This window comes from Carya illinoinensis, chromosome 5, assembly GCF_018687715.1.
Source record: "Carya illinoinensis cultivar Pawnee chromosome 5, C.illinoinensisPawnee_v1, whole genome shotgun sequence".
Taxonomy (NCBI): domain Eukaryota; kingdom Viridiplantae; phylum Streptophyta; class Magnoliopsida; order Fagales; family Juglandaceae; genus Carya; species Carya illinoinensis.
Window position 1 is genome coordinate 13,478,141 of NC_056756.1, and position 25,629 is coordinate 13,503,769.

The following is a 25,629-nucleotide window of genomic DNA, read 5'->3' on the forward strand; positions in this document are numbered from 1 at the left end:
GCGATTTTTTTTCCTTGGTAGTACGCCCAAAAGCGCTGTAATTATCCGCTGCGAAATAAAGATATAACGCTGAGAAAAATTAATTACAGCACTCAGAAATCCTTGCAAATTATACCAAAATCGCTGCAATACATAGTATATATTTCCAGCGAAGCTTTTTAAAATTGTTGCAAATTACTTTTTCCAGCGTCCTACGAATGTTGAAAATATGTCCAAAATCGCTGCAATTTTACAAAAAACTGTTGTAATTGTCATCAGCCAACTATCGAAAATCGTTGTTAAAGTATAACTCCAACATATTGAAGCGTTGTAATTACTTAATAATCGCTGCAAAAAAAATTGATATTACAGCGATATATTTCAAAAGTGTTGGAAATAAGCCATTTCAGCGTACCGTAAATGCCGGAATTAAAATGAAAAGCGCTGCAATGAATTTAAACTGTTGCAATTGTTGTCATCGCTCTATGGGAAATCGTTGTTAAAGCGAAATAGCAGCATTAAGAAGCGCTGGAATTAGCTTAAAAAGTGCTGGAATTAAATTGGAATTTCCAGCGATTAACTTAGAAACTCCTGGAATTGATAGTTTAATTGCAGCGATTCCTTTTAAAGCTGCTGCAATCAAAGCTTTATTTCCAGCAATTATCATAAAAAGTGCTGGAATTGATTGTTTAATTACAGCGATTTATTACAAAACTGTTGCAATTAAATTATATCTTCCAGCGAGTTATTTACAAAGTGCTGGAATTAAGTGTTGTAATTGCAGCGGTTTCAGCACAAAAAAGTCAACCATTCCACTATTTATTCCAGCGATTTATTAAAGAAGTGCTGGTATTAATGGATATACTTGCAGCGATTTGTTTAAAAACTGCTGCAATTAATATAAAATTGCAGCGATTGATGTTAGAAGTGCTGCAGTAAATTGGCTCAATTGCAGCGATGTTTTAAAAATGTGTTGCAAATATGATGTTGCAGCGTAATAAAGATGCTGAAAATATAACAGAAAAGCGCTGGAATTGGATAAACTGTTGCAAATGTGGTTACCATCATTTTACGAACTGTTGTTAAAGTATTATTCCAGCATTATCAATCGCAATGGAACTATAAAATCGCTGGAATAGAATTTATTGAGGTTTTTTTTTTTTTTTTTTTTTTTTTTTTTTTTTTTTTTCCGATGCCGCTTGTTATGCTGGTTTTATATAAATAACCATCATTAATGCAGACATATGTGATCTGAAATATGTTTCTTATTTATCCTGTTCATGTCAATCACTAACCACATGCAGACATCAATTGTTGACTTGGCCCGAAATAATCAAATAACTTTTTAACTTCAATAATTTCAGTCATTTAATGCATGTTAATTCATCTGCATCACCACAAGTTTCCAAGATCATACATGAAACGATCACACATATTTATATAGCACTTATAGCAAATCAAACACCTAATTAAGAAATAGGAAACATTTATGGAAAATCTGCTTGCACTTTCATTGCTAAATCTAACATTTTGATCGAATATTATAAATCATTCACATTCATACTTCTAAACCCAGTGGGAAATTCACATTAGTTTTGGGCTATATACATTGCGGGTGGACCAATTTCTTCCTACAACTTACAAACTACACATTTGATTAAAACACATGAAATCCAGAATTTCCCAACTGAAATGCTCCTCTATAGACTAAAATTACTTCATGTCATCTATAGTATAATGGGCACCTGAGCTTCGTGGCATGGGTAGAACACCTTCAACACGTCTGCATCATGTGGGGGATGATTCATCCTCTAATCATTTTAGTCCGCCTTTCAATCTCTCCAACCCCTAGCTGTCAATGAATGTCAATAGCTATGTTACTTAAACCGATTAATTTATTCAGAGCAAACATTCCATTTAAACAAAAAGATGGATTTTATTTGAAAACTAACTTTAATGTTCCTTCATCATCGCCAAATAATTTAATGGCAAACATAAAGTATGCTAAACAACACCCTGTCATCAATTAAACTGTCATTGAAGGCAAAACACTCTTCACAATGCCCATAGCAATTTTGGCTTATAAAGCTTCCTGTAATTACATAGACTGTAAAGATGATGTGTATGATACTTCACCCAAGTTCTATATATTTTACTTGTGATTTACAACCAGTCTATCTATATATATATGCATCTGAAACTAATTTTTAATCTACAAGCAATTACATGTGTATACATGCAGTAGTCACATTTTAACAGTATAGCTGTACAGATTTATGTTAAAATTAGCTATGTTGATTATCTTCAGCATTGATTTCATTTGCAATCAATTTTTCTTCTACATCTGCTGAACCCAAATCGTTCTAGTAAATACACCTGCACAACACAGGTCTCTATTTTGCTGTATGGCAATACACCTGCACAGAACAGCAATCTATTTTGCTGTATGGCAATACAGCTGCACAGCTATCTATTTTCCTTCACCCAGGAAAATATTTCCTGCACAGCAAGGTTAAGTACATTTTACACCATAATTTATATCCTAATACACCATATGATGACGACTCTTAAGCTTTTGCAATAATGGTACAAACAAACCAAAAGATTGAATCTAAAGTCAGGTTACAGTTCCTTTCTCCGTGCATTAATATTGAGTAGCATAATGGCTAGACAATCACAATTCCCATAGCTAGAAAGTAAACAAGCCCTGTCTACTTAAACATGTAATAGAGCAAATGACACCATCCGGATGTTAATTTAAGTCAACAGGTGGCTTATGAGCGATGGAAGGAAAAAGATGTTTGTTTATGTCTTGCCATGGATTGCTAATCCTCTTACAGTATTGGAATTTCATTTAGTTGTATGTGGCTTTGTTTTTTCATTGTCATGTTATTTCTGCAAGTGGGTATTTTTTCCATGGACATGGCTTATTCTACTAGTTTCAATCACCAAGCCATATAAGGACATACTCATTGAGGTATACGACCAAATGACCATTTTACAACCCAATTGACTTGCAAAACCAAGTTACACTAAGTCTCATTCAATGTGCATGCCATGTTTCCAGCGTGCATCCAATATTATTATATATATATAACTTAGATAATCAAAATGTTTATGTGATGTTGGTGGATCTTAAGGCACCTTACTATGTTTGTTAATACCAAAATTTCTGCTGCTGCCGCATCAAACAATCTGTGAATGAATAAAGTAAAGACTTGTCATGCACGATACTGCTTAACTTATACCATATTCTGACTATAAACACTAAGAATGCTCCTTCACTGAACCCTAATAATACATGCTGAAAACATACTTTCTATTTAATCTAAAAGTCTCCAACAAAATATGAAAACTTAAATGATAATTTAATCTGCATTTGGTGAGATGCTAATATTTTTTACAACATAATTCTTCATCTTACATTGCAATTAAGTGTAAACCAATAACCCATGAAAGTATTAATAAATCTGATCCATCAGTTTAGGTAAGATCCCAAAAATGATTGGAAATAACATATGCGTCATTTTGTGTGCATCTGTAGAGTTCTACCCAAAATTGATAGTTTGATTTATAATCTTCTGTCATACATTAAATGAATATATTAACCATATAGGGTTATAGTATATATTTTTTACTATTATCAACAAAATCAGCAACACATATGCATACAAACATAACACAAACTTGCACAAATGTAAGTTTTCACCCACATTCAGCCCCCCCAAATTCACTTCTATGGGTCCGATCCATTGGCATTTAGCAAAAATATCATAAAGACCCATTGGTGAGAAACAGAGGATTATGGTTTTGAATTCGGGTAAAAAAAACCCGAAACCGAGTACACTCTGATTTACTTTGTAATTGCAGGCTTTAAAGGGAAAAAAAAAAAACCAATATACCTATAGAGAGCATGCATATATAACTCTGTATACAATAACATTAAACAGAGCCCAAGGGGCTGGATCTTATTTCCAGCCTTATGATGCTATTGATGACCAGTGGCCCACATATCAGTTATAAGTTTGTTTATACAGTCTACCTGCACAATAGGTAGGGATGATCGACATGCTAATGAAACTAGTAGAGCAAATAAATTACTCAACCACAGAATTTATGTTATAAAAGCTCGTCCTTATAAGTTATCCTCAAAGCCTTTAATATTACCTCTTAAGATATTTCACATCTATCAAACCAAACAGCTAAATGCATCTTAAGTCTCAATTGAATGTGGAGAAAAATGGAACAGCTACTTCTAGTCTAACCCGGCCTGAGTGTACTAGTCAACTGTCCACACGTAGAGTCCTTCTATTTGCAAGCGGTGTTCATGACTGACTACTTAAATTTGTTGGTCATATATATATATATTAATCATCCAACATTGGTGGATGATTATTCATCCACCAATGTTGGAGGACGAAGTTCTGCGTCTAGAGAAGATTGGAAGACATGGCAAGTTCCATGAGAAGCTGAGCTCTCAAGGCCTTACCATAGTTCAAGATTTCTAATCCTGTTGTCTGTTGTCGACAATCAAAGGCTTAGAGAGGTACCTCCACAATGTATATATATAAATGGTTTTTATATCAAGCATTTATATGAAAACAGAGGTTACTAAAAATTGGCAAAAACTCAGAATATTAATCTTAATTCCTACTTCCACATAATTCTAAAACATTTTCATTATTTTTCTATTTACTGTTTTTGGAACAGTTTTTGGGTCCTGGAATGTCTGAGAAAATGTGGGAAGTATCCATAAGGCACTCTAGGACTTGTGTTTTGGGAAACAAACAGTTCAGTTTCCAGGGAACTAATAATTATGGGTGATCAGCTGTATGTTTTTTCCTTTCTTTACTGGATTCGCAAATATTAGTAACATGTTTTTCTATGACCCTTAACTTGAATGCCAGAAACATTAACTGTCCAAACTATGGATTTATCTGAAACCTATGCATCATTGTTCAACATATCATAGAAACATAACAACACACCAAGCTTATGAACAAGCATCATAAAACGATATATATAGATGAAAGCAAATGGTCACCCACATTAAGCTGGTGTGCATCCATGATGGCGGTCCAACTACTCCATCAATAATAACAGCTCCTGCAATTGTTTGAGCGGTTTCATACAGCCTGTTAGTTTATCAAAAAATGTAATATAAATATAACCACAATAACTATAGTGGGAATAGGCACAATTGTTGTGTAAATTAAAAGTATGAGAACGGATCAAGCAATTACATAACTTCTATAGAGTCTTCATCTCCTGCACGGATAATAAGAACCTTCTCTTCATGGCTGTTCAAGCTGCTACAATTCTAGGAAAGCCCACATTCAAGCAGAAAATTCCGTACACAAAAAATCCCCCCACTGCCCAAATGCCTCCCACAATAACCACAACTCAAAAAGCAAATCCTCTTTAAAGCCATTTATATATATATATATATATGTTTTCATTTATAATTTGGCCACCCACCATCTCCCACGACCAAAAATATGCCCAAAATAAATAAATAGACTACTAGCATGCTCACTAAGTCTCTCCACGAGACTGGAGAGACTGGATAGCCTGGAGAGACTCGGGGTTACTTTGGAAATTTCGAAAAAATGATTGCATCAAAGCATCAGTAGCATTTTGCCTCTCAAGAAGAACTTGCATTTGACCCATCACTTCATCAAGCTTCGTCTTGTAATGGTCAGCATCTTTCTTGTAATTCTCAGCATCTGTCTTGTGTTTTTCAATTAAGGCTTGATACTCTCTTTCTTTTTGGGTGTTCCGTTGTCTTGTCGACTCCGGAATGACCATCTCTCCTAGCCCCCTCGCGTATCCTGGTCTATGCCCAAGCACCTCTCTAAATACACTTGCTGCTGCCTCGTCGTTGCGTTGCTCAGGCTCTAGACCATCCATCTTCCTGACCATCTCATTCTGCACGTGTAATATTTAAAATGGGTTTTGTTAATACCAAGGTTTGAGAGGTGATCCTTACAGTTTCAATGATAAATGGTCGTACCATCCTTGATGCAACAAACAATAGCAAGAAATACATATACTCACATAAGTGTTTTCAGTTGCTGCGGTGACAAATTTACCATTCTTCTTTGACCAGTGACTCTCCTTATAGAACTCCACCAAATTCGCAGAAGTAGCCCGCTACAAATGTCCATGATTGTAGCAGGTAAGATGTTCTATCAGTTACATTAAATATTACACAATATTTATTCAAAAGCAACGACCAATCAAGACGAGGACCCCTACTAAACGTCAACCCACACCATGACCAATGTGAAATCAGCTAATAGACTATACCTTCTCCTCCATTAGCCTAACAAAAGATTTGCGGCCTGCAGTGTGGTTAATGATTTGCGCCTTTCTATTCTCTCGATTTTGTCTTGCAATTTTCTGCATTACGTGACACCCAATATCAGCTTACACAAATTGCACACTAAGGATAGACTAATTAAATTCTGACAGATTGATATATCTTTAACTAATATATACCTTGAATTCCTCGGTTCCCCACCTCTCACACAACTTAGCCCAGACTTCCAAGCCAACCATCATACTCCCAGCATCCAATGCTTCCTCGTGACTACCGTATGATTCATACTTTTTGTGTAATTCATGGTGGAATGCATTGAACCGCTTACGCAACTGCTTCCTGACGGCCAGTCTATGATTCTCCCGATCCCAATCTAAAACGAAGTCACCCTGCATGGATGAACATCCACGTTATTTTGAACTTGTGTTGTGTACACCCACTACCTTTTCTCAAAATAAAAGGCAATATCTCTTACTTTGACACGGTCAATCAACTCGTCCTTCTGTGCTTGCGGCACATTAGTCCATCTCGCATAGCTCATGTCGCAATGCTGTTTTATTAGTTGTGTTACCCGTGCCGTGAACATCGCTGCGTTCGAACAGCACGGCGCTGTTTCACCGTCATTGATCTTCAAAATCACGGGGCCATACTTTCTCAACTTCTCGAACTCAAGACACTTAGCTGGCCCACGTCTCCGTTTGGGCTGTTCTTCGTTTGCGTTGGGCATCGTGGGGATAGTCAAATCTGTATTCTCAGCAAACAAAAATTCAGTATAAGTCTGAATATAAAAACTTTTTTATGTACACTTATATGAGTAATGTTTTGAGAAAAGAACCACAATAATTATTGTACCGGTATTGTCTCCGTTAGGTGGGGGTTCTCTTACGGTTGAGGGTGCTCTACGCGTCTCAGGTGGGGGTTCTCTTACGGGTGAGGGTGCTCTACGCGTCTCAGGTGGGGGCTCTCTAATCGGCTCAGGTGGGGGCAATGGATTGGGACATGGCGGCTCCCATGGATGACTGGGAGGCTGCGTTGAGTCATCTGAACCTGACTGATCAGCCTCTGAGTGGCTGTGGTATGAAGCGATTTTTGCTCCTCGTGGTCCCTGTATTCTACTCTGGTAAGGTGCAAATCGTCTTGCACGAATACCTCGTCTATACCCTCTTCCTCGAGCACTTTCTCCCATCGGAAAACCTGCATTCGTACGACCCACCATTTAAGTAACAAATATGTGTTACTCAATAAATATTTCTTCATAGCACAAACATATATATGAAAAACATAACTCGAATACCCAGTTATTATTTGACTAAACTCTACTGCAGATGATTGTAGGATTTTTTGTGCAATACACCTATATATCAACCCCTTTATATTTCTAACATTAGCAAGGTAGTGATGCATTCACTTATTCATGGTCTATCTTTTTTTTCGCCAAATGATGAAATAAGAACAGCATGCATGCAAACATCTAGGTGGAATACCTGGTTTTATCAAGTACTTAATCGTCAAAAGTGTTGAATATCATATGTATAGTTAATGTTAACTCCTAATTTTGAACTTAGACATCACAAGCTCATTTGAGTTTTAACAACACTTTTTCCAGTTAAAATTGTCAAATGTTCCCAACCAATGTATGACTCAATATGGATAAATAGAGGCAACCAATCTGCACACCGGGATTAGCTATCATTACAACTATATGCATAATGGGGGCATTCAAGATATATAGATTGAACAATACATTGATTAAGAAATGCTTCATTACTTGACCCAAATTTCTCAAGTAAAACTAACTGTTGCCCCTTGTTGAAACGAACATATGTCAAATGTTTTTCTTTGTTATATATAATATTCACATACTCTTTATGTCTAAGATAAACGATGGCAAGAAAGTGCGTCAACAAATGGGCTGCTTGTCTAAGATGACCTAGACTCGTCGTCTGTGGATAGGTCATCCTCATCTGAATATTCCCCATCATCAGAAGCATAGCCGGAACCAGAAGCAATCATGTCATCGTCAATAAAGTCTGCTACATGTATGTTTTGACCAGCCGGACTGGTCACTTCTTGTGCATCAATGAACATAGGTTCGACATCATTCCTATTCAATGGAGTGGACATTGGACATTCTTCACACTGTAATGGTTCATAATCATATGATGCCTCATTTTCTTGATAGACATCATCATCACTTGATGATCCATCAATATCTCCTAACACCCTTGGGACTGGTGGAATGTCGTATACATTCCTATTCATGTACTTCTGCACCACAAACCATCTCCCTTTCGCCCTTATATCTCTAATGTAGAAACACTGGGAAGCCTGGCATGCCAACACAAATGGTTCATCCTTATACCAAGTCCTATCCATGTTGATACTGGTCATATGGTTATCAACTCGTACCCCTCGTCTTGTATCACCCACGTCAAACCAATCACACATGAACAAGTACACCCGACGCCAACCCATGTAGTGTAACTCCATGATATCAGTAATAACACCATAGAAGTCAACATTATTAGTACTTTCATCCCCAATCACCAACACTCCTGAATTTTGTGTCCGCCGCCGAAATTCACGTTGTCTCGTATGGAACCTTTTGCCATTTATAATGCACGCAGCATATGATGCAACGTTCCGTTCAGGCCCGCAAGCTAACGCATACAGATCAGCTGTCACATCAAGTGGGTTGGTTATACGCTGGTCCTGAACCTATAACAATATTGAAAAATAGTCATTACTTATAGTTTCTTGAACAGTGGGAAAAAAGGCCCGAGTTCATCTAACTAGGGAGGCAGCAAGCTAACTTACACGTTTCTTCAACCAAGCTGGGAACTCAGTTTGATGTGTTCGATCGACACAATTTGGGCTATGCGCTTTACATTTTTCATAGTGCTCCCTGCATTAGGCGTATGCAAAATCGTTCAGCTTTATACCTAAGTTAACTCCTATGGACATACAACATAAATGGGTTGCTCCATAAAATCATAAAAGAACGTTTGAATATGAGAGATAATGGATGCTTACTCTAGGTAGGGACCAATCTCAGCGCAGTTGTTGAGGACGTACCAGGTTGCTTCTGTTAGGAGTTTATCTGATAATTGAAAGTTGGAAGCTATACCCATAGGACGAACTTTCTGGTTGAAAATTTTGAATCCATCTATATTCTCGGGATCTCCACCATCAATGTTGCGGTCCGTTTGAGTAAACTTCGTCTCAATATCTTGGAGATACATTGAGCAAAAAGTCAGGCATTCGATGTGTATGTAGGCTTCGGCTATTGAGCCTTCTGGGCGGGCTTTATTCTTAACATACCGCTTGAACTTGCCGAGATACCTCTCAAATGGATACATCCACCTGTATTGTACTGGACCCCCAAGTATGGCCTCACGGGGTAAGTGGACAGCTAAGTGGACCATGACATCGAAAAAAGATGGAGGAAATATCATCTCCAATTTGCAAAGAATTGTGACGATATCAGCTTGGAGCTGGGATAGTCGGCTAACATCCAAGGTTCGAGCACACAACTCCTTAAAGAACGTGCACAGTTCAATCAAAGGCAAGGCAATATCAGTCCGTAAAAACCCCGCAACGGCAATAGGAAGTAGTCTTTGCATGAAAACATGACAGTCATGGCTTTTCAATCCTGAGATTTTGCAATCACGTACTGAAACACAATGCGAGATGTTCGAAGCAAATCCATCTGGGAATTTCACATCAGCCAACCATTCACAAAATTTCTTCTTTTCATATCCTGCTAATGTGTACAATGCATGTGGCATTGTAACACGTTCACCTTCATGCTTCAAATGTAATTCTTTTCTAAAGCCCAAGATCTCCAGGTCACGTCGAGAATTGATATTATCCTTAGTTCTACCAGGGATGTTCATTAAAGTATAGAATATGTTATCGAATATATTCTTTTCAATATGCATGACATCTAGATTATGTCGAAGATGCAGTGTTGACCAATACGGTAGCTTAAAGAAAATGCTATACTTAGTCCAGTTCAACTCTTCAGTAGTGCGCTTCCTTTTTCGACGAGATTTACCAAATTGCACATCCCCAAGCATCTGTAGTTGAGCTACAATATCAGCTCCTTCTAAAACTCTTGGTGGTATGCGATGATCTTCTTTACCATTGAACAAATGTTTTCTCAGTCTCCACATGTGATCTTGTGGCAAGAAACGCCGATGTCCCATGTAACAAAATTTTCGGCCATACGTCAACCAATTGGAGTCTGTGCCTTCGTTACAAGATGGACATGCCAATTTTCCCTTTGTTGACCAGCCAGAAAGATTCCCATACGCTGGAAAGTCATTGATTGTCCACATTAAAACAGCATGCAATTTGAATGTTTCCTTTGTGGAGGCATCATACGTAGGTACCCCATGTTCCCAAAATTCAAGCAGCTCATCAACTAACGGTTGCAAGTAAACATCAATATCATTACCTGCAGATTTTGGCCCTGGAATAATGAGGGATGTCATAAAAAATTGGTCCTTCATACACAACCACGGTGGCAAGTTATACGGAACCAAGATTACTGGCCAAATGCTATACGGTTTAGCCATATTGTTAAAGGGATTGAAACCGTCACTTGCCAAACCAAGCCTTACATTACGAGCATCCTGAGCAAACCAACTATGTTCATCATCAAATCTCTTCCATGACTCTGAGTCTGCAGGATGTCTCATACTAGCATTGTCGTTTGGCCGATGCTCTTTATGCCATCTCATATCTCCAGCTATCTGTGCAGACATGAAGAGACGTTGCAATCTTGGCTTCAAAGGAAAATGCCGCAAAACCTTTTTAGGTATAAGACGTGTCCTGTGTGTATTAGGCATCCACCTTGAAGCCTTACAAATAGGACATTCATTAAGATCTGAATTTTCCTTCCAGAATAAGATGCAGTCGTTGGGACATGCATGAATTTTGTGGTAATTGAAACCCAAACCCCTAACCAATGACCTTGACTCCACATATGAATTTGGCAATTCAGCATCAGGAAATGCAGACATCAATAGGTTAATTAGCATATCAAAGGACTTTATTGACCATCCACCGACTGTCTTAATGTGTAACAACTTCACAATAAATGACAGTTTTGAGAACTTTGTACAACCAGCAAAAAGTGGACGACGGGCATCCTCTAGTAACTGATCAAAAGATGAACTTGGATAAGGATCTGGTACTGATCCACCAGTTGGCAATGGATTGTGATGATCTTGGGGAACATCAACGAATGTGCTTGCCCGAACGTCATCTAACATATGGTCCATGTCATCAATGTACTCGTCAGCATAATCAGCAACACAATCATCGTCGGGATCATTGAAAGTCCGGGTTTCCTCCTCCCCATGAAAGATCCACTGGGTATAATTTGGATTGATCCCTTTAATGAACAAGTGAGACTCCACATCATAGATAGGTAAGAATATCATATTACAACATGAACGGCATGGACACCGAATGCGATCACTTCCTCGGGAATGGTTTCGTGCAAGGGTGAGGAAAGTGTTAACCCCCTCTGCGTATGCAGGCGATCGAAATCTATCCGTCAAGTTCATCCAGCTTTTGTCCATCTAAAATTCGTGGAAAAAACAATATATTAGTGATGCGGATAATAGTGATCACTAAAGTTGTAGGGAGGACGGGTGAAGAAATTGAGATAGTGTATTGGCTAACAAACAAATAAGAAGCCGAGGCGGGACAACAGGTAATGGAGCTCAAGAGAAGATGGAGAAAACAATACTAACCGGAGTTGTATATTGCAGATCGTTGTGGAATGATGAAGGTAGTGTTGAACAGGAAATTGTGTTTAAGCCAGAAGTATTGAAGTGCTGCAGAATATGTTATCATGTTAAAAATGGTCACCCATATGTGATATTTGTTAGTATAGGGCAGACTATTGCATATAAAGATGCTAACTAGAAGGTCCACCTACACAATATTTGGTACGATTTATTGAAGGTTATGGAATAATGTAGTTGGTATAGTAGTCGTTGCATTATGAATTGCGTAATTTTCACTCTTTCTTGACTTATAAATGACGATGCTTGGGCAGTAATAGGGAAGTTGTGAGAAGGAAGGACGGTTCTCTCGATGTGGTTGCATTGTTTAATGGTGTGACGAGTAAGGACTATTGTATATGTAAATTTAAAATGAACCATTGTTTTCATGGACATGCATTTTCCCTGCATTGATCATGGATAGGTAGATGGCAAGAGGTAACCATAAGATCAGACGAGGCTAACCAATTTTGGAGGAGTTACCAAAATTTATAGTAATAGTGGGGGGAGGGTTTTTCATACAACCAATTGTTGAAAATGTATTCACTACATTTTCTTCTAAAAAAACCAATATGGTGATATACTTTAATTCCTAGACGTTGCTATTGGACCTATAAACCAACATGAGAAGTTGCACTGTGACCTACCGACATTACCAACACTCCTAATTTTACTTGTATATACTCTAAATGGTGCTTCACTTAATAATAAAGCCTCACGAATCGAAGTTCAGAAAACATAGAATGTAATTGGAATTTCATTCTAATCATTTCACTAAGAGTAATGTATTGCAAAACCCATGCTTCAAAACCAAGTGAAACCTCAATTGACATGATGCCAACCATGAAACATATCTTCGTGTACAAACTTACACACCATAATACCAAGTCTTCAAGTATACACGTGAATCTTACCACAATTATGAAAACATTATCAATATTCAAGCAAAATATTTAAGTCAACATACCGCATTATGTATTCCCCTTGTGTATTTAAAACTTAGTAATACAAAGTAAGACCAATTAGTTCTTGGTATGTTTATTTTGAAGACATAGTTTTAAAACTAAGTTTTAAAACCAAGTGCTTTACATAAAAGTAACATATACATGTAAAGGTGGCCATTCTTCAACAAGTATGTGGGGCCAAGACAAGCAACGCACAATTGAATCACACAAATGTAGCTTGTTACTCAAATATAGAAAAATATGAAAGTCAATAAAATTGATGTCATGGATTTATGTATAGTGTAATTACCTCAAAAGGGCCCACAAAAGTAATTGTAATTACTTGCCTGCTCTCAAATTCTTGAAACCTGGTCACCTCATCCTTTAACAAGGCCTAATTGTAGACATATCATTTGTTTAGTACACAGCTAATTGTAAGCAATAATCAAAGAGGAAAGAAAATGCCATTATATATTTCGAATAATCTAATTTTAATACAACAAACAAATATATAGACAACAATATTAAAGATAGGAAAGAGAAAGAAATTTTGCTAAGATGTGGTTGGCCAACCACAAAATCTAAATGAATTGAATTTGGTGAGATTGTTGAGAGTTTTTAAGTTTAATAATGGACAACTTCCAGTCGAAAACAACTTCAAGAATTAGGGTAGTGTTTTTGTGTTATGGAACAAAAACAGAAAAAAAAAAAAAAACAACAACAACAACCCAACAATCAGGTATGGAAAGCTCACGTCCAAAAACAACACATTAAGAGGGATACGAACTGCTCCAATTTTTCTATGAGAAGTGATTTAACAGTATGGACACAAGATTTCTTCCCACTTGAAACCCAAAACAACCAATCTAAGACAACTATAAATCAAATCACAATACATGCAAAGGGAGAAAAACAACAGTGGCAAAGGAGCAGTTCCACTATTACCACATTAAACCAAAATATAACAGTAGCATATAGATTGGATTGACTTACTGGAGTTCACAAAATACTAACAGCAACGTATACAATCCAACATATAACAGCATCAGATGAATAAAAAAAAGCCCAGGAATTCCACCCACTTCTCATATATAACTCCACCATTAAATATTTCACCCCTGGTTTTGTAACCCACTCAAACCAATGAAACCATAAACCATCCATGCTGCTATATTCTCATACTACCATAAACCTCCCTGCCCCCTTTCCCAACCAAACAGCATGCTCAGTAATGGAAACAGAGTCAAAATAATTACATCTTATTGACATGCTCAATAATGGAAACAAACAAAGTAATGAAAACAAAGTAATGGAATTGGCAAAATTTCTAATATATTTAAAATTTCACTTCACCAAGCCTTATATGCGCTAGTTAAGACCTAAAAAACTTTAAGTCAATGATATATACATGCATGTTTACACGAGAAAACATGCATGTAAGTGCAGGTTTTTGTAAAGAAAAACCTTTTTGGTCATAGAATGTGTTTGGTCATAGAATGTGTTTGGTTTAAAATCATAGTATGAAACTTCTAAACATGTCCAATGATTGTTGCAGAATTGTTGACAATCAACCCAATCTGCAGGTTGGGTTCAATAATATATGTCAAGCAAGGGTGATAACAAGATTGGTATTAAAAAAAGATTAGACTGTCTATATAATAAAAGAAAGAGTTTGGACCCTACCCCATCAGACATCAAGACATTGCTACACTAAGTCTCCAACTGAAATGTCCCTCTATTTACCATTCTACGTGAAAATTACATATTACAGATTGCATTTTTCTATGTCTATGACCTTGCTACACATAATTACTCGAATACCCAATGTGCCCTAGAAGCGATATTTGGGGACAATCACAAATGCCCCTGCTGCATATCCAATGGAGACTATACATCTGAAAATTAAAAAGTTTAAGATTCTGGGTATGGCAAGACTGCTGACTCGTATGCATAGTTGTACATTGCACCCACCTGCTGTCAGGCAGGATAGAGCTGCACAGAAATCAAAGATTTTCATGGGCACACGCTAGGCCACATCTCACCTGAATGTTTTAAAAGAACCTAGTCCGAACTATCAATTCAAACTACTTTTAGTAATTTTTATAGACCGAAAAAGATGCAAACCTCAGTTATATAGCATTTATGGTATAAGCTAGATATGGCGACAGACAGCTACCTAGGGTAACTGAAGGAGTCAGTAGAGTTCTGATGATTACATGGGATTGAGTAGAATAAAACATGTCAATATTATTATCACCATGGATGGTTCTTCCACATGTATGCAAGTATCAAGGGGTATTTAGCATTGCTAAAGTGAGAAAGTGGTTAAGGTTGGACAAACATTTGGGACATCATGTAATTGCCAAAAACTGGTAATGATATACAGTTTTGGAACACTATCAAACGTGAAAAAAAAAACATGGCTGTACATGGGACGTGCCATGTTTTAGACTTGATTATGGTCAAGGCCTAATTGATCTAGGAACAAAGTTTTGGTGACCATGTCAAATCAAAAACCTGGGCAAAGACAACTGAAAAAAGGAATGATTACATTTTTCAACCATCATTAGGAAAAGTGCTGGAATTCTTTTTTTCCCAATCTTTTATCAGGATTCTTAAACTTGAGAAAAAGCAAAAAGTATTATATATATATATATAGAAAGAACAAGCATTTCTATAGTAAATTAGAGGCTGATTAGTATGATATGAAAGTGGTTTTTCATATCAAACTTCTGGTTTAGGTTGATAAGACTACAAAGGTCAGGACATAAAGTGGTATTCAAATTTTTCTTACAGTTATCTTTTGAAATTACAGTAATTGATAACTGTAGATCTGGGACGTATTTAAACTGCAATTGTTGGATTGATGATGGGGATCATCAAACGATGGAAATAATTCCATTCAAACAATCTAGTTATGGTACAATAAGTAGGTTTGAGAGATGGAAAATGGATGCATAATGGCTTGATCATTTAGGTTGTGAGTTGAGCAGCTCAACAATGCCCAACATTACAATGTCAAAAATCTAAGGGCTTATTTTTTAATTTCCCTTTTAAGACTAAATGGTTTTTATTTTTCCATTTGCTACTAATATAATAAAGCCTTTCCCCTACTTATAGGATTTAAATGAGGAAATACTTTTTTCCCACACAGAAAGCCGAAAGGCTTTACTCATTTCATTAATTATCTTCTTTGATCACGGGAATCAATTTGGAAGTTCATTTAAAATCCATGCAATAACAGGATTATTTTAGGAAAAACTAGAGATTGTAATAGCGATAAAAAAAGTATGAATTCTAAGTTAACTTGAAAGGAAGACAATTTTTGAGCCTTTCTAGAATGAAGTCTTGCTCTGATGCATATATGACAGATTGGTATAATTAGAGTTCTCGAGTCATGATTGCCAAAATTGGAGGATTTTAGGTTCTGTTAGTGGAGGTCCAAGTTAAGAGTGTCAATATTGCTCTTAATACTAATCTCAGCTCTAAGGAAAGACCCGAGATTATTTTGTATTAATGGGTGGAGTCTGATACATCCAATACATGAATGTATAGGAAGAAACAAATTCACAATAATCTGCTTATTGCATGGAAGCTCTTCTAATATACTACATAGAAATTTTCAGAAATTATGCAGTTATATGAATAATATTATTCGTCCCTGGAGTGTGGCATCTTCTTACTGCAGGGGATTTCTAAGTGATCTGCATAATAAGTATGCAAAAAGATGGCAAGACAAATAGTTTGTCTTGCCATCTAACTCATGCGTAATTACATAAATTAAGCTTTTGAGTTTGATTCCCCACAAGCATTAATATCAATTCAAATTAACTGTATGAAAAGAGATTAGATCACAAAAAACCAAGAAAAAGAACAGAAAATGAAAGTCAATAGTCATGGTAACAGGCAAATGACAGCAACCAACTACCCCCAAAACAAACCCACCATACAAATGCACAGAAAAGAACCACAACTCAGATGCACAAAACAAAACCACAACTGTAATGTGCACTAAAATCCCAGAGCACATCCAAAAAATCAACACAACAGATACAGTTTGTAGATCAAGCTGTCACAAAGGCTAGTAGAATGCAGAAAATAGTAGAGGAAGGCCACTTCTCTGCAATTAATATTATCGATATAATATTTAGTAATTTGAAATAGGAAACTACTATTAAACAAATGTAGAGGAACATATAAGGAATGACATTCATTGCTCCAAAAAAAAAAAGAGAAATGCACTAAAGTTAATGTATAAATAGCAATGGAATTCCAGCTCATCTTATAAGTGTATAATAGGAAGCACTTTACTCAACACATTCATTCCTCAAATATTATTCAGCTACGGGAAAAGGTGGCAGAAACTCTACTGCATGGGAGTTTTTAGTGATCATCATAAAAAGTCCCAAATTATTGGCTAAGGGTTTGGTGATCCTTGCCTTTAAGGCATTCGTATACTTCTAATCCTAGGCATAAAAAAATAGACGAGGCCTTTAGCAGTAAACCAAAACCCTTTGTCCCTACCCCAAATAAAATCACATAGTATATATGTAAAATCTTCCAGCTTCAAAAACAAAAATAATGGTACAACAAAACAAAATAAAAAGGAGATGTTGAGACAGTGAGAGAAGGATGATTGAAGTTAGGGAATCCATTACTACTGGTTTCTAATAATACCAACCACATGTTTCACAACTTTCCAAGATAACCCCTACTACAAGCTCTGAAAATATCAAGGTCCAGCCTTCTCAGAGCTGTTAGGAGATATTCGTGTGTGTGAGAAACGTCTAAAATGCACTATAACACCAACAGTAAATGCAGATATAAAGGGTGCTGTTTTCGTGCTTACAAACTTCAAGCTTTCTGGTTAAAACCATGAGAAATTAGTCTACAAGTAAAGTAATAGAATGAACAAAGTAATAGATCGAGTAAAGAAAAAGAAATGAATGCGTGCGATATTGGAATAAATATAACGAATGAAAAAGAATAGAATCATGATACGAAAGGTAAATAACTCAAATTATGATTAAGTTTGATAAGAAGGAACGGAAAGGAACTTTTATGACAACATGATTAATATTAATATGCCCTTCATTTCTAAGTAATCAATTTTTATTCATAAATTAATTACACTACAGCAAATACTGCCTTTTTCCGGGAGGGACTGTGGTTGGAAAAAGTATGACCTTAGTGAAAAGAAGCGCTTTGATCACCAATTTCTTTCATGGGAGACATAAGGTATATTATTGGTGACATAAGGTCTCTTTTTCCACCAAAAAGACGGCATTATAAGCGGAGAAAGCATTCAGATTTCCCCAACAATAAGTCTTGATCTGGACTTCTCTCGTGAGAAATAAGACAGGTTTGCATGAAAATCGTTGTGGATTATTGTTTTATCCATGAACTCTTTTTGTGGAAACTGGATGGTGGACCTGTATGAGCGGAACCTTTTAGCATAAGTTATTTAATGTTCATCTCTTTTGCTAGAACATTCTGCCTTTTTAAACTATAAACATCAACCAATAAAAAATTATAAAAACTTTACATTTTGCATCGTCCTAAAACTACATGCATGGCTCATCCAGATACTTCACATGACGTCCAACCACACCACAACTGCACAATGATCCCCATCACTTCACAACTTCAGATAAACCAATCACAGACCAACACATTAGATACATACATTAAATCTGTCCATATATTCTGGTCCATATATTTTTTTAGGTTTGGTGGTAATTTAAACAAGCAGCCACATCCCCAACCAAATTTCATGTATTTGTCTTTGTTTCCAGCATCAATAAATAATGAATTCCAATAAACACGAAATAATACAAGTGTCCAGATAAAAATGACAACTTTTCTAATGCAACCTACTCGTAAAGGGTTTCATAAGTTCAAAAGAAATCAGGAGATACCTGGAGCCTCCTTTGATCTGGCTTGAGAACAGAGGACTGATAACTTCGGACTAGAAATGGAGGCGCTGGATTCGTCCAAAACAGCGAAGGTGGGAACGTAGTCCTTGCGTTTTTCCAAACAAAAAGCTGATCCAAATATTGCTAGCTGGAAGGTCGTGTGCACACTAGGGTTTAGGATTGGGAGATCAAAAACTGCAATTGAGTTCAGGAGGAGCACGAATGGGAGAAACCGAATGGGAGGAACACGAATGTGCCTAGAGGTGGAGGAGCTCAAGCCACTCTCCAACGCGATAACTTTGTCTTCGTTGGGGTGGATTGAGTTTCAAAAGTGTTGGTGGGTTTCAATCGAAGTGCAGAATTAGGTTGCTAAACTCTATCGGACTGAGCAAACATGAGGAAAAGAAAGTTGGGGGGAAATTAAAAGTGAAATAGATGTTTGGCGCGGCAGTCTCAAATGAAGCGAAGAACACAGCGCTGCTAAAATTAAAACCTAACCCCGACATCCAAAATCGTTGTAATAACTAAAATAATCGCTGCAATTTCGACAGTGAACAGGGATTTTCTGTTACAGCGAATATTTTCGTTGCAAAAGATATTCAATCGTTGCAGAAAGTCAAAAATTAAATTTACTGTTTAAAAACATTACAACGTACCTAAATCGCTGCTATTAATATATTATTACAGCGACTTTTTTTCCAACAGCTATAAAAGCGCTGCAAAAACCCTGATTTCTTGTAGTGAGCTGACCCTCCAAATTCCTCTACTCTCTTCAGTGCCACTTGCCTCTCATTTCCCCCAACCCATCCAACCCTTTTCTGCTCCCACTTCATCCTCTCAACCACTAACATGCTCAAACCAACACTGACTTCTCCTCCTCCATTGCCAAAGCTCTTGAACCACATCACCCCATCAACCACATTTAGATCTACAACTTCCATCCCAGCAATCAAGACCTCTTCTCTCTGAAGAATAGCATCCACAACCACAACATTGCTTTGGCTCTCACTGTTTTCACATGAAAATACTTGTTCCCATTTTTGCTCCAGGGTTATCTCATAATACATCGATCTGGTCATTTGATCTTTCGGCGTTCCTTCCTTTATAAACATGAAAGGAGAATACCACATTCCTACAACCACGTTTTGAGAACTCTTATACGATAGCGGGAAGTTGAAATCCGGAAGGCGAGCACGGAGGGTAGTGTCTAGGCCTAGTGCTTCACCTAAATTGAAATTTCGGGGAGTTGAGGTATGCACTTGCCACCCTCTTTTTGCGAGGAACTGTGGAAGGAATCCATCTGGAGCTATGGGTTTGGCAACAAAACCAGACCTTCCACAAGAAGTTTCATTGGAATGAATCTCGAATTGCTGGTGCATCTCGTTGGGATCCAGAGGTTTTGGCTATACATCCTTGATATAGTTGAAGCAGCAACAGGTTCCCTTGTCATCTTCCATGGAATTTGCATATGCTTCCCTACAAGACCATTTTGAATGGTACATGTGTCGAATTATACAAAGCAATTCAGAATCAACTTACATGATAAACTTAACTTAATTTGAGTTTAATCCCTTAATTAGATTAATCGAAATTGAATTAAAATTAATTACATATACCTTTTTTGTAGCAAGATATATAGCTAGCTAGTGAATTAATTTAAATCTTTTGAGTTTGTAGGGGATCAATTGTGATAAAATGATAGTATTAGTCCAACCCACGAAAGAATAAGGTTTTGTTTTGATACAAAAATTGTTTCATCTCATTATTATAACTTTTCTAAATTTTCACATAAAACATAATAAACAATTCAATAAATATCAAAGCAATAATAATGTTAAAAATAATATTTTAACACTATTTTATTCAACTTTCATCTCAACTCAATATTAAAACTGCACTTGAAAAGCCACCATGCTTAGAAGGAAGAGAGGAAGAGACAAAAACCTGCTAAGGTGGAGAAATAAAACAAAGAAGTGATTTAAGTTGAAGAGATCAGGATATATAGAGCTGATACGATAGGGCACAATATTAATGAAGAAAGGGCAATGACTGAAAAAAGAGACTCATGAGAGACAGAGAGAGAGAGAGATCATAGTCTTCCTTCTTTGTTCCAATGAGCTAGCAGTCATTCTAGCAGTCATTTATTTTATAATATTGCAAGCTAGCCATGAATGTTCTACCACAACCACCACCTAGCAATACCATCTAACTAACTCGAATACTATAATCCGATCAATAATCAAATAACTAGTGACTAACACAAATTTATGGAAAAAGTTTTAAAATATCCAGGGCTCTAACTACAAAATGAAAATTTTGAGTCACCATATATGTCAGATAAGATAAAAGCATCCATGAAAACTGAGAAGGAACTACATACTGGCATATCACATATGGGAGAAAAACTATATATTCAGTCTGATTATATATCTTGGCAATTGAAAATTAATTATATGCATGCAAACATACCCTTTATGCCTCCCGCGTGTCTTTATGGCATAGTACCGATTGGAAGACAGTGGCTGATTAAGAACCGGAATCAAGGCAGCGTAAAAGTTCTCAACATGACGGTGCTCGCCGCTTCCCGTTGAATATTGGAGCGTGAGTTTCTTGTTCTGAGGAAAAGGCAGGTCCGTGATCATATGACTCTTGCACAATCCGAAGCAACAAGTAGGCTCGGCTTCTTCATCTTGGATGACCAGAACACCGGAGTTTGGGCCTTCAGGGGGTGGCAGGAAGAGGGAAGAAGGATCCTTTAGGTAGTGAGAAAGAAACTTCGTCACATACATGGTGATGTTCTCGGGATATCTTTGCCTCTGCAACTCTCTACTTTCTTTGTATACGTGGTTTATGATTTATACAGTTTTCGCGTTTTTAAGATTGGGTAAAGAACAAGAAATCCATGCCGGGTGGATGACTCCGATCGAGCACGTTACGGAGAAGTTTGACTTTTAGGGCTTCCAGTCTATGGACCCCACTGACTCGTTTTTCTTACGTGGCTTACGCGCCTAATGTATTGAATGGTCAATGGAGATCTAGTACCGGATTCATATAAGAAATTAAATTTTATTTTTTACCTCCTTTTAAAATAGAATGCAGATGTATGTAAAATTCATTATTCTATTTAATATTATTTTATCATAAAAAATCACACTACAACGAGACAACGTTTGGGACGCCATGTGCTGGGATCTGATTGTGTACGTGGCAGTTCAAATGATTACATAAAGCTCGTAGTATGATTGATTATACTAGTTATTTTAATTTTTCGCTTATGGTTATTAACAAACAATCATCTAACAAAGATTTAATTTTAGTTATAAGTTTTAAATAGATAAATTTTATATATATATATATATATATATATTTTTCTAAAAAAGTGAATTTCAATAATAATGAATAATTTTCTTATATTTTTTTAGGTAGAATTTATTTTTTTTATAAGAGTTTGCATGGAGAAGAAATAACAAAAATTCAAACTATCGTATTTTCTTACAGTAGTGTAAAGGATTAGCCAAATGTCAAAAATATAGATGTTGAGAGCTATTGGAATAAAATTCAATGCACATTGGATTAGCTAAATTCCAAATAATATAGTAATTTTCAAAACTATTTTTTCCTTTCTCACAACTACTACTTCCATCTCAATAAACTTGATTCCCCAATGTCAAGCTACAACATTACCGTAGGTTTACTAATATGAAAAATTAAAATAAATTAATAATTAATAAAATATGATAAAATAAAATAATTAATAATTAAAAATATATATAATTTTATCTATAGATATATGATAAAATAATTAATAATTAATAATTCTTCATTCCCACCATGGCACGTCTTCACAAAACTTTGTCTATAAACCATCATCCTGACTTTTTATTATATATTATTTTGCCCGATTACATGTATTTTTATCCTTTGTAGTCTAATGTAGTTTTGTTTAATATTCTGTGTTTCATATGGAAAAATAAAAAATATAAAAAAACTTATCAAAAAAAATTCCATTGGACAATTTTGTGCATGTATTGGACAGTATTGTAAAGACAATTCCAAATTTGTCAATAATAATTTTAGGTAAGATAAATTAATGTTTGTTTTATAAAATATGGACATTAATTAGCATTGGAGTGTCTTTGCAAAATATGAAAAAAAATATTATTATTAAAATATGTAATATTATATTATTATTTTGACTTTAATATGAAACTTGATTATTAGATGTTAGTGCAAGTTATTATTATTTTTTAAGTAGATGTTAATGCTAGTTTTATTTTTCCCAAACAAGCAATTACATCAAAGAGAAAGGGGGAGGAAAAGTAAAAGTAAAATGGGTACAGAACTGTGACAAAAATAGGAACCACCTTCCAGCGCTTTGCATCTTCACAATTCTAAAGGAGGAGAATAAATAAACAAATGGAATCTTTCCTTTAACAACTAACAGAAATCACAAATTTATGAGTACGGGAGTGAAGTAGGCCTGCCTTTTGAATGTTCCAAAAGTAATTCTCATTCCCATTTGCTCCTGATCTGAGTGTGCTTGAAATCATAGGTTAGTAACAAGGTTCCATCCAGTCGTTTCAACACAAAACTCTCCACCAAAACATAACAACCAAATCTCTTCCACCCACCTGTTCCCCCAAACCCCTCTAATCTCTCTATTCTCATTTGCTTTCCATATGTTTCCCCAATCCACCCTACCCTTTCCTGCTTCCACTTCATTCTTTCAATCACTGCTAGACCCAACGCCACACTGGCTTCTTCTCCCAAATTGCTACAACTCCTGAACCACAAAACCCCATTAGCCACATTTCTCTCATCAATCACAGCTTCCCACCCGGCAACTCTAACCACTTCTATCTTAACAAGAGCATCCACAGCCACAGAGTTGCCTTGAGTTTGACTATCGTTATTCTCACTAGCAAATATCTGTTCCCATTTCTGCTGGAGCGTTATCTCATAATATATCAAATTACTCATTTTGTCCTTCAATGATTTCGGTGTTCCTTCCTTAATAAATATAAAGGGACAATACCACTTTCCCAGAACCACGGGATTGGAGGTCGTATTCGTCAATGAAAAGTTGAATTCTAGTAAGCGGGCATGGAGGGTAGTGTCCAGGCGTTGTGCTTCTCCAAACTCAAATTCAGGGGAGGCCTCAGCACAAACTTTCCACCTTTTACTCCCAAAAAGAATGGAGGAAATCCATCTGGAGCTAAAGATTTAGCAATAGGAAAAGTATAGTTGCAAGCATAATTGTGTACTAATCTGTGTACTAATATGATGTGATTGGTCAAAAAGTAGATTTTATTGAAAACAATGTTAATTTAAATTTTAAGTATAAATAAATCAATGTTGGTACACAGATTAGTGCGCGACTGTCATTGTATGTAGCAAAACTCTTGGCAATAAATCCACCCCAATTATTGACGATTCCTCCTTTACGACAAATAATAAATTGCTGATTCAAGTTAGTGGGATCCAACGGTCGTGGTGTTACATCGCAGACATATCGCCGAAACAGCAGGTTGGCATTTCCTGCTCCTCAAAATTTGTTTACGCTTCCCTGCAATTTCAAACATGTCACCAATAATATTATTGCCTTAAGGTACTGAACAATGTTCATCAATTCATTATTCATGTTAATGAATGCTGGACCTAGAACTCAAGGTTATCCATAGTAAACACAGATCTGTTTTAACAAATCCTAAAAGGCCAGTCCATTTAAAGTTTTGGCTTAAAGATGGCATCTTGCATAACAAGCCAGCATGAAATTTAAGGGGTTGCAGAGATCATAGCTGCATCAGTCTTGGGCAATGGGCACTAAGGGACCGTGGTTTGAGATCGAGAGCATACCCTCTATGCTTGCCATAGGGTTGAATGGCGTAGTAGTGATTGGAAGACAGAGGCTGATCAAAGACTGGAATGAAGACAAACTTTCTGGAAATGAAAATACCTCTCGAATCCGATGCCAGTTGTGTATCGATGCTCTAGACTCTTGTTCTGAGGCAAAGGAAGGTCCTTGATGTAACCAGTTTTGCACAGGCTGAAACAACGTGTAGGCTCGGCTTCTTCATCAAGAATGACCAAAATCCCAGAGCTGGGACCCTCTGGTGGAGGCAGCAAGAGGGCCTCTGGAGACTTTATGTACATCGAAAGAGGCCTTGTCACGTACATGTTTTCCTCTCCAGAAAATCGGCCACAGCCGTTCACTCTAGCAATGTCTGTGCCAGTTGTGCCTTTGCTTCACCTTGTGTATGTGTACTCCGAGAAAACAATGGAGGATTCAAATGTTCCAGGGTTTTGAAAGGTCAATCAAAGATCAATATTGGAATTTGGAGGTTTTGTCATTTGTGGTGCCCCCCTTTGGCCAATCTGTTGTTATTTAATAGAAAAATGATTAGTTTAGTCGCCTCATGCAAGCGCTGCGTAAGAAGCTGATGATGTGGAAAAAAACAAAAACCGTTTTGGACAATGAAGCCACGAGCTCTCCTCCCTTCACTCCTCAGTTTCCATTTGCAATTCCTTCCCTCTCTATGTTTCCTCCCTAGATCTTTCCACGAAGTCCCTCCCTCCCTCTTTCTTGTATATAATTCCTCTATTTTTTCTGTGTTTTTCTGCCTTATTTGGCCTTCCTTTGCTTTCTATCACTTGCTAAATCCTAACTCTGT

At 36.6% G+C, this 25,629-nt stretch overlaps 3 protein-coding genes across 4 annotated transcripts; all 3 read right to left on the bottom strand.

Annotated features, from left to right (window-relative positions):
* Positions 1-1,487: 1,487 nt before the first annotated feature.
* On the bottom strand, positions 1,488-7,605 carry LOC122309295. Of its 2 annotated transcripts, XM_043122720.1 has the most exons (6): positions 7,154-7,605; positions 6,481-7,045; positions 6,289-6,381; positions 6,037-6,132; positions 5,028-5,907; positions 1,488-1,831 (listed from the first exon to the last, which is right to left on the bottom strand). In XM_043122720.1, exons 2-5 carry the CDS (start codon positions 6,694-6,696, stop codon positions 5,515-5,517), a joined length of 798 nt encoding a protein of 265 aa, XP_042978654.1. In that variant the 5' UTR covers positions 6,697-7,045; positions 7,154-7,605; the 3' UTR covers positions 1,488-1,831; positions 5,028-5,514. The 2 variants fall into 2 exon arrangements, with proteins under 2 accessions (XP_042978654.1, XP_042978655.1); XM_043122721.1 differs by having other exon boundaries at positions 6,481-7,605.
* Positions 7,606-19,704: 12,099 nt separating this feature from the next.
* On the bottom strand, positions 19,705-21,869 carry LOC122309296. Its single transcript, XM_043122722.1, has 2 exons — positions 21,428-21,869; positions 19,705-20,434 (listed from the first exon to the last, which is right to left on the bottom strand). Exons 1-2 carry the CDS (start codon positions 21,745-21,747, stop codon positions 20,362-20,364), a joined length of 393 nt encoding a protein of 130 aa, XP_042978656.1. The 5' UTR covers positions 21,748-21,869; the 3' UTR covers positions 19,705-20,361.
* Positions 21,870-23,467: 1,598 nt separating this feature from the next.
* LOC122310103 lies at positions 23,468-25,135 on the bottom strand. The gene is made up of 2 exons (XM_043123988.1): positions 24,915-25,135; positions 23,468-24,173 (listed from the first exon to the last, which is right to left on the bottom strand). The coding sequence occupies exons 1-2, from the start codon at positions 25,133-25,135 to the stop codon at positions 23,468-23,470; spliced, it is 927 nt and encodes a 308-aa protein (XP_042979922.1).
* Between the last annotated feature and the right edge of the window lie 494 nt (positions 25,136-25,629).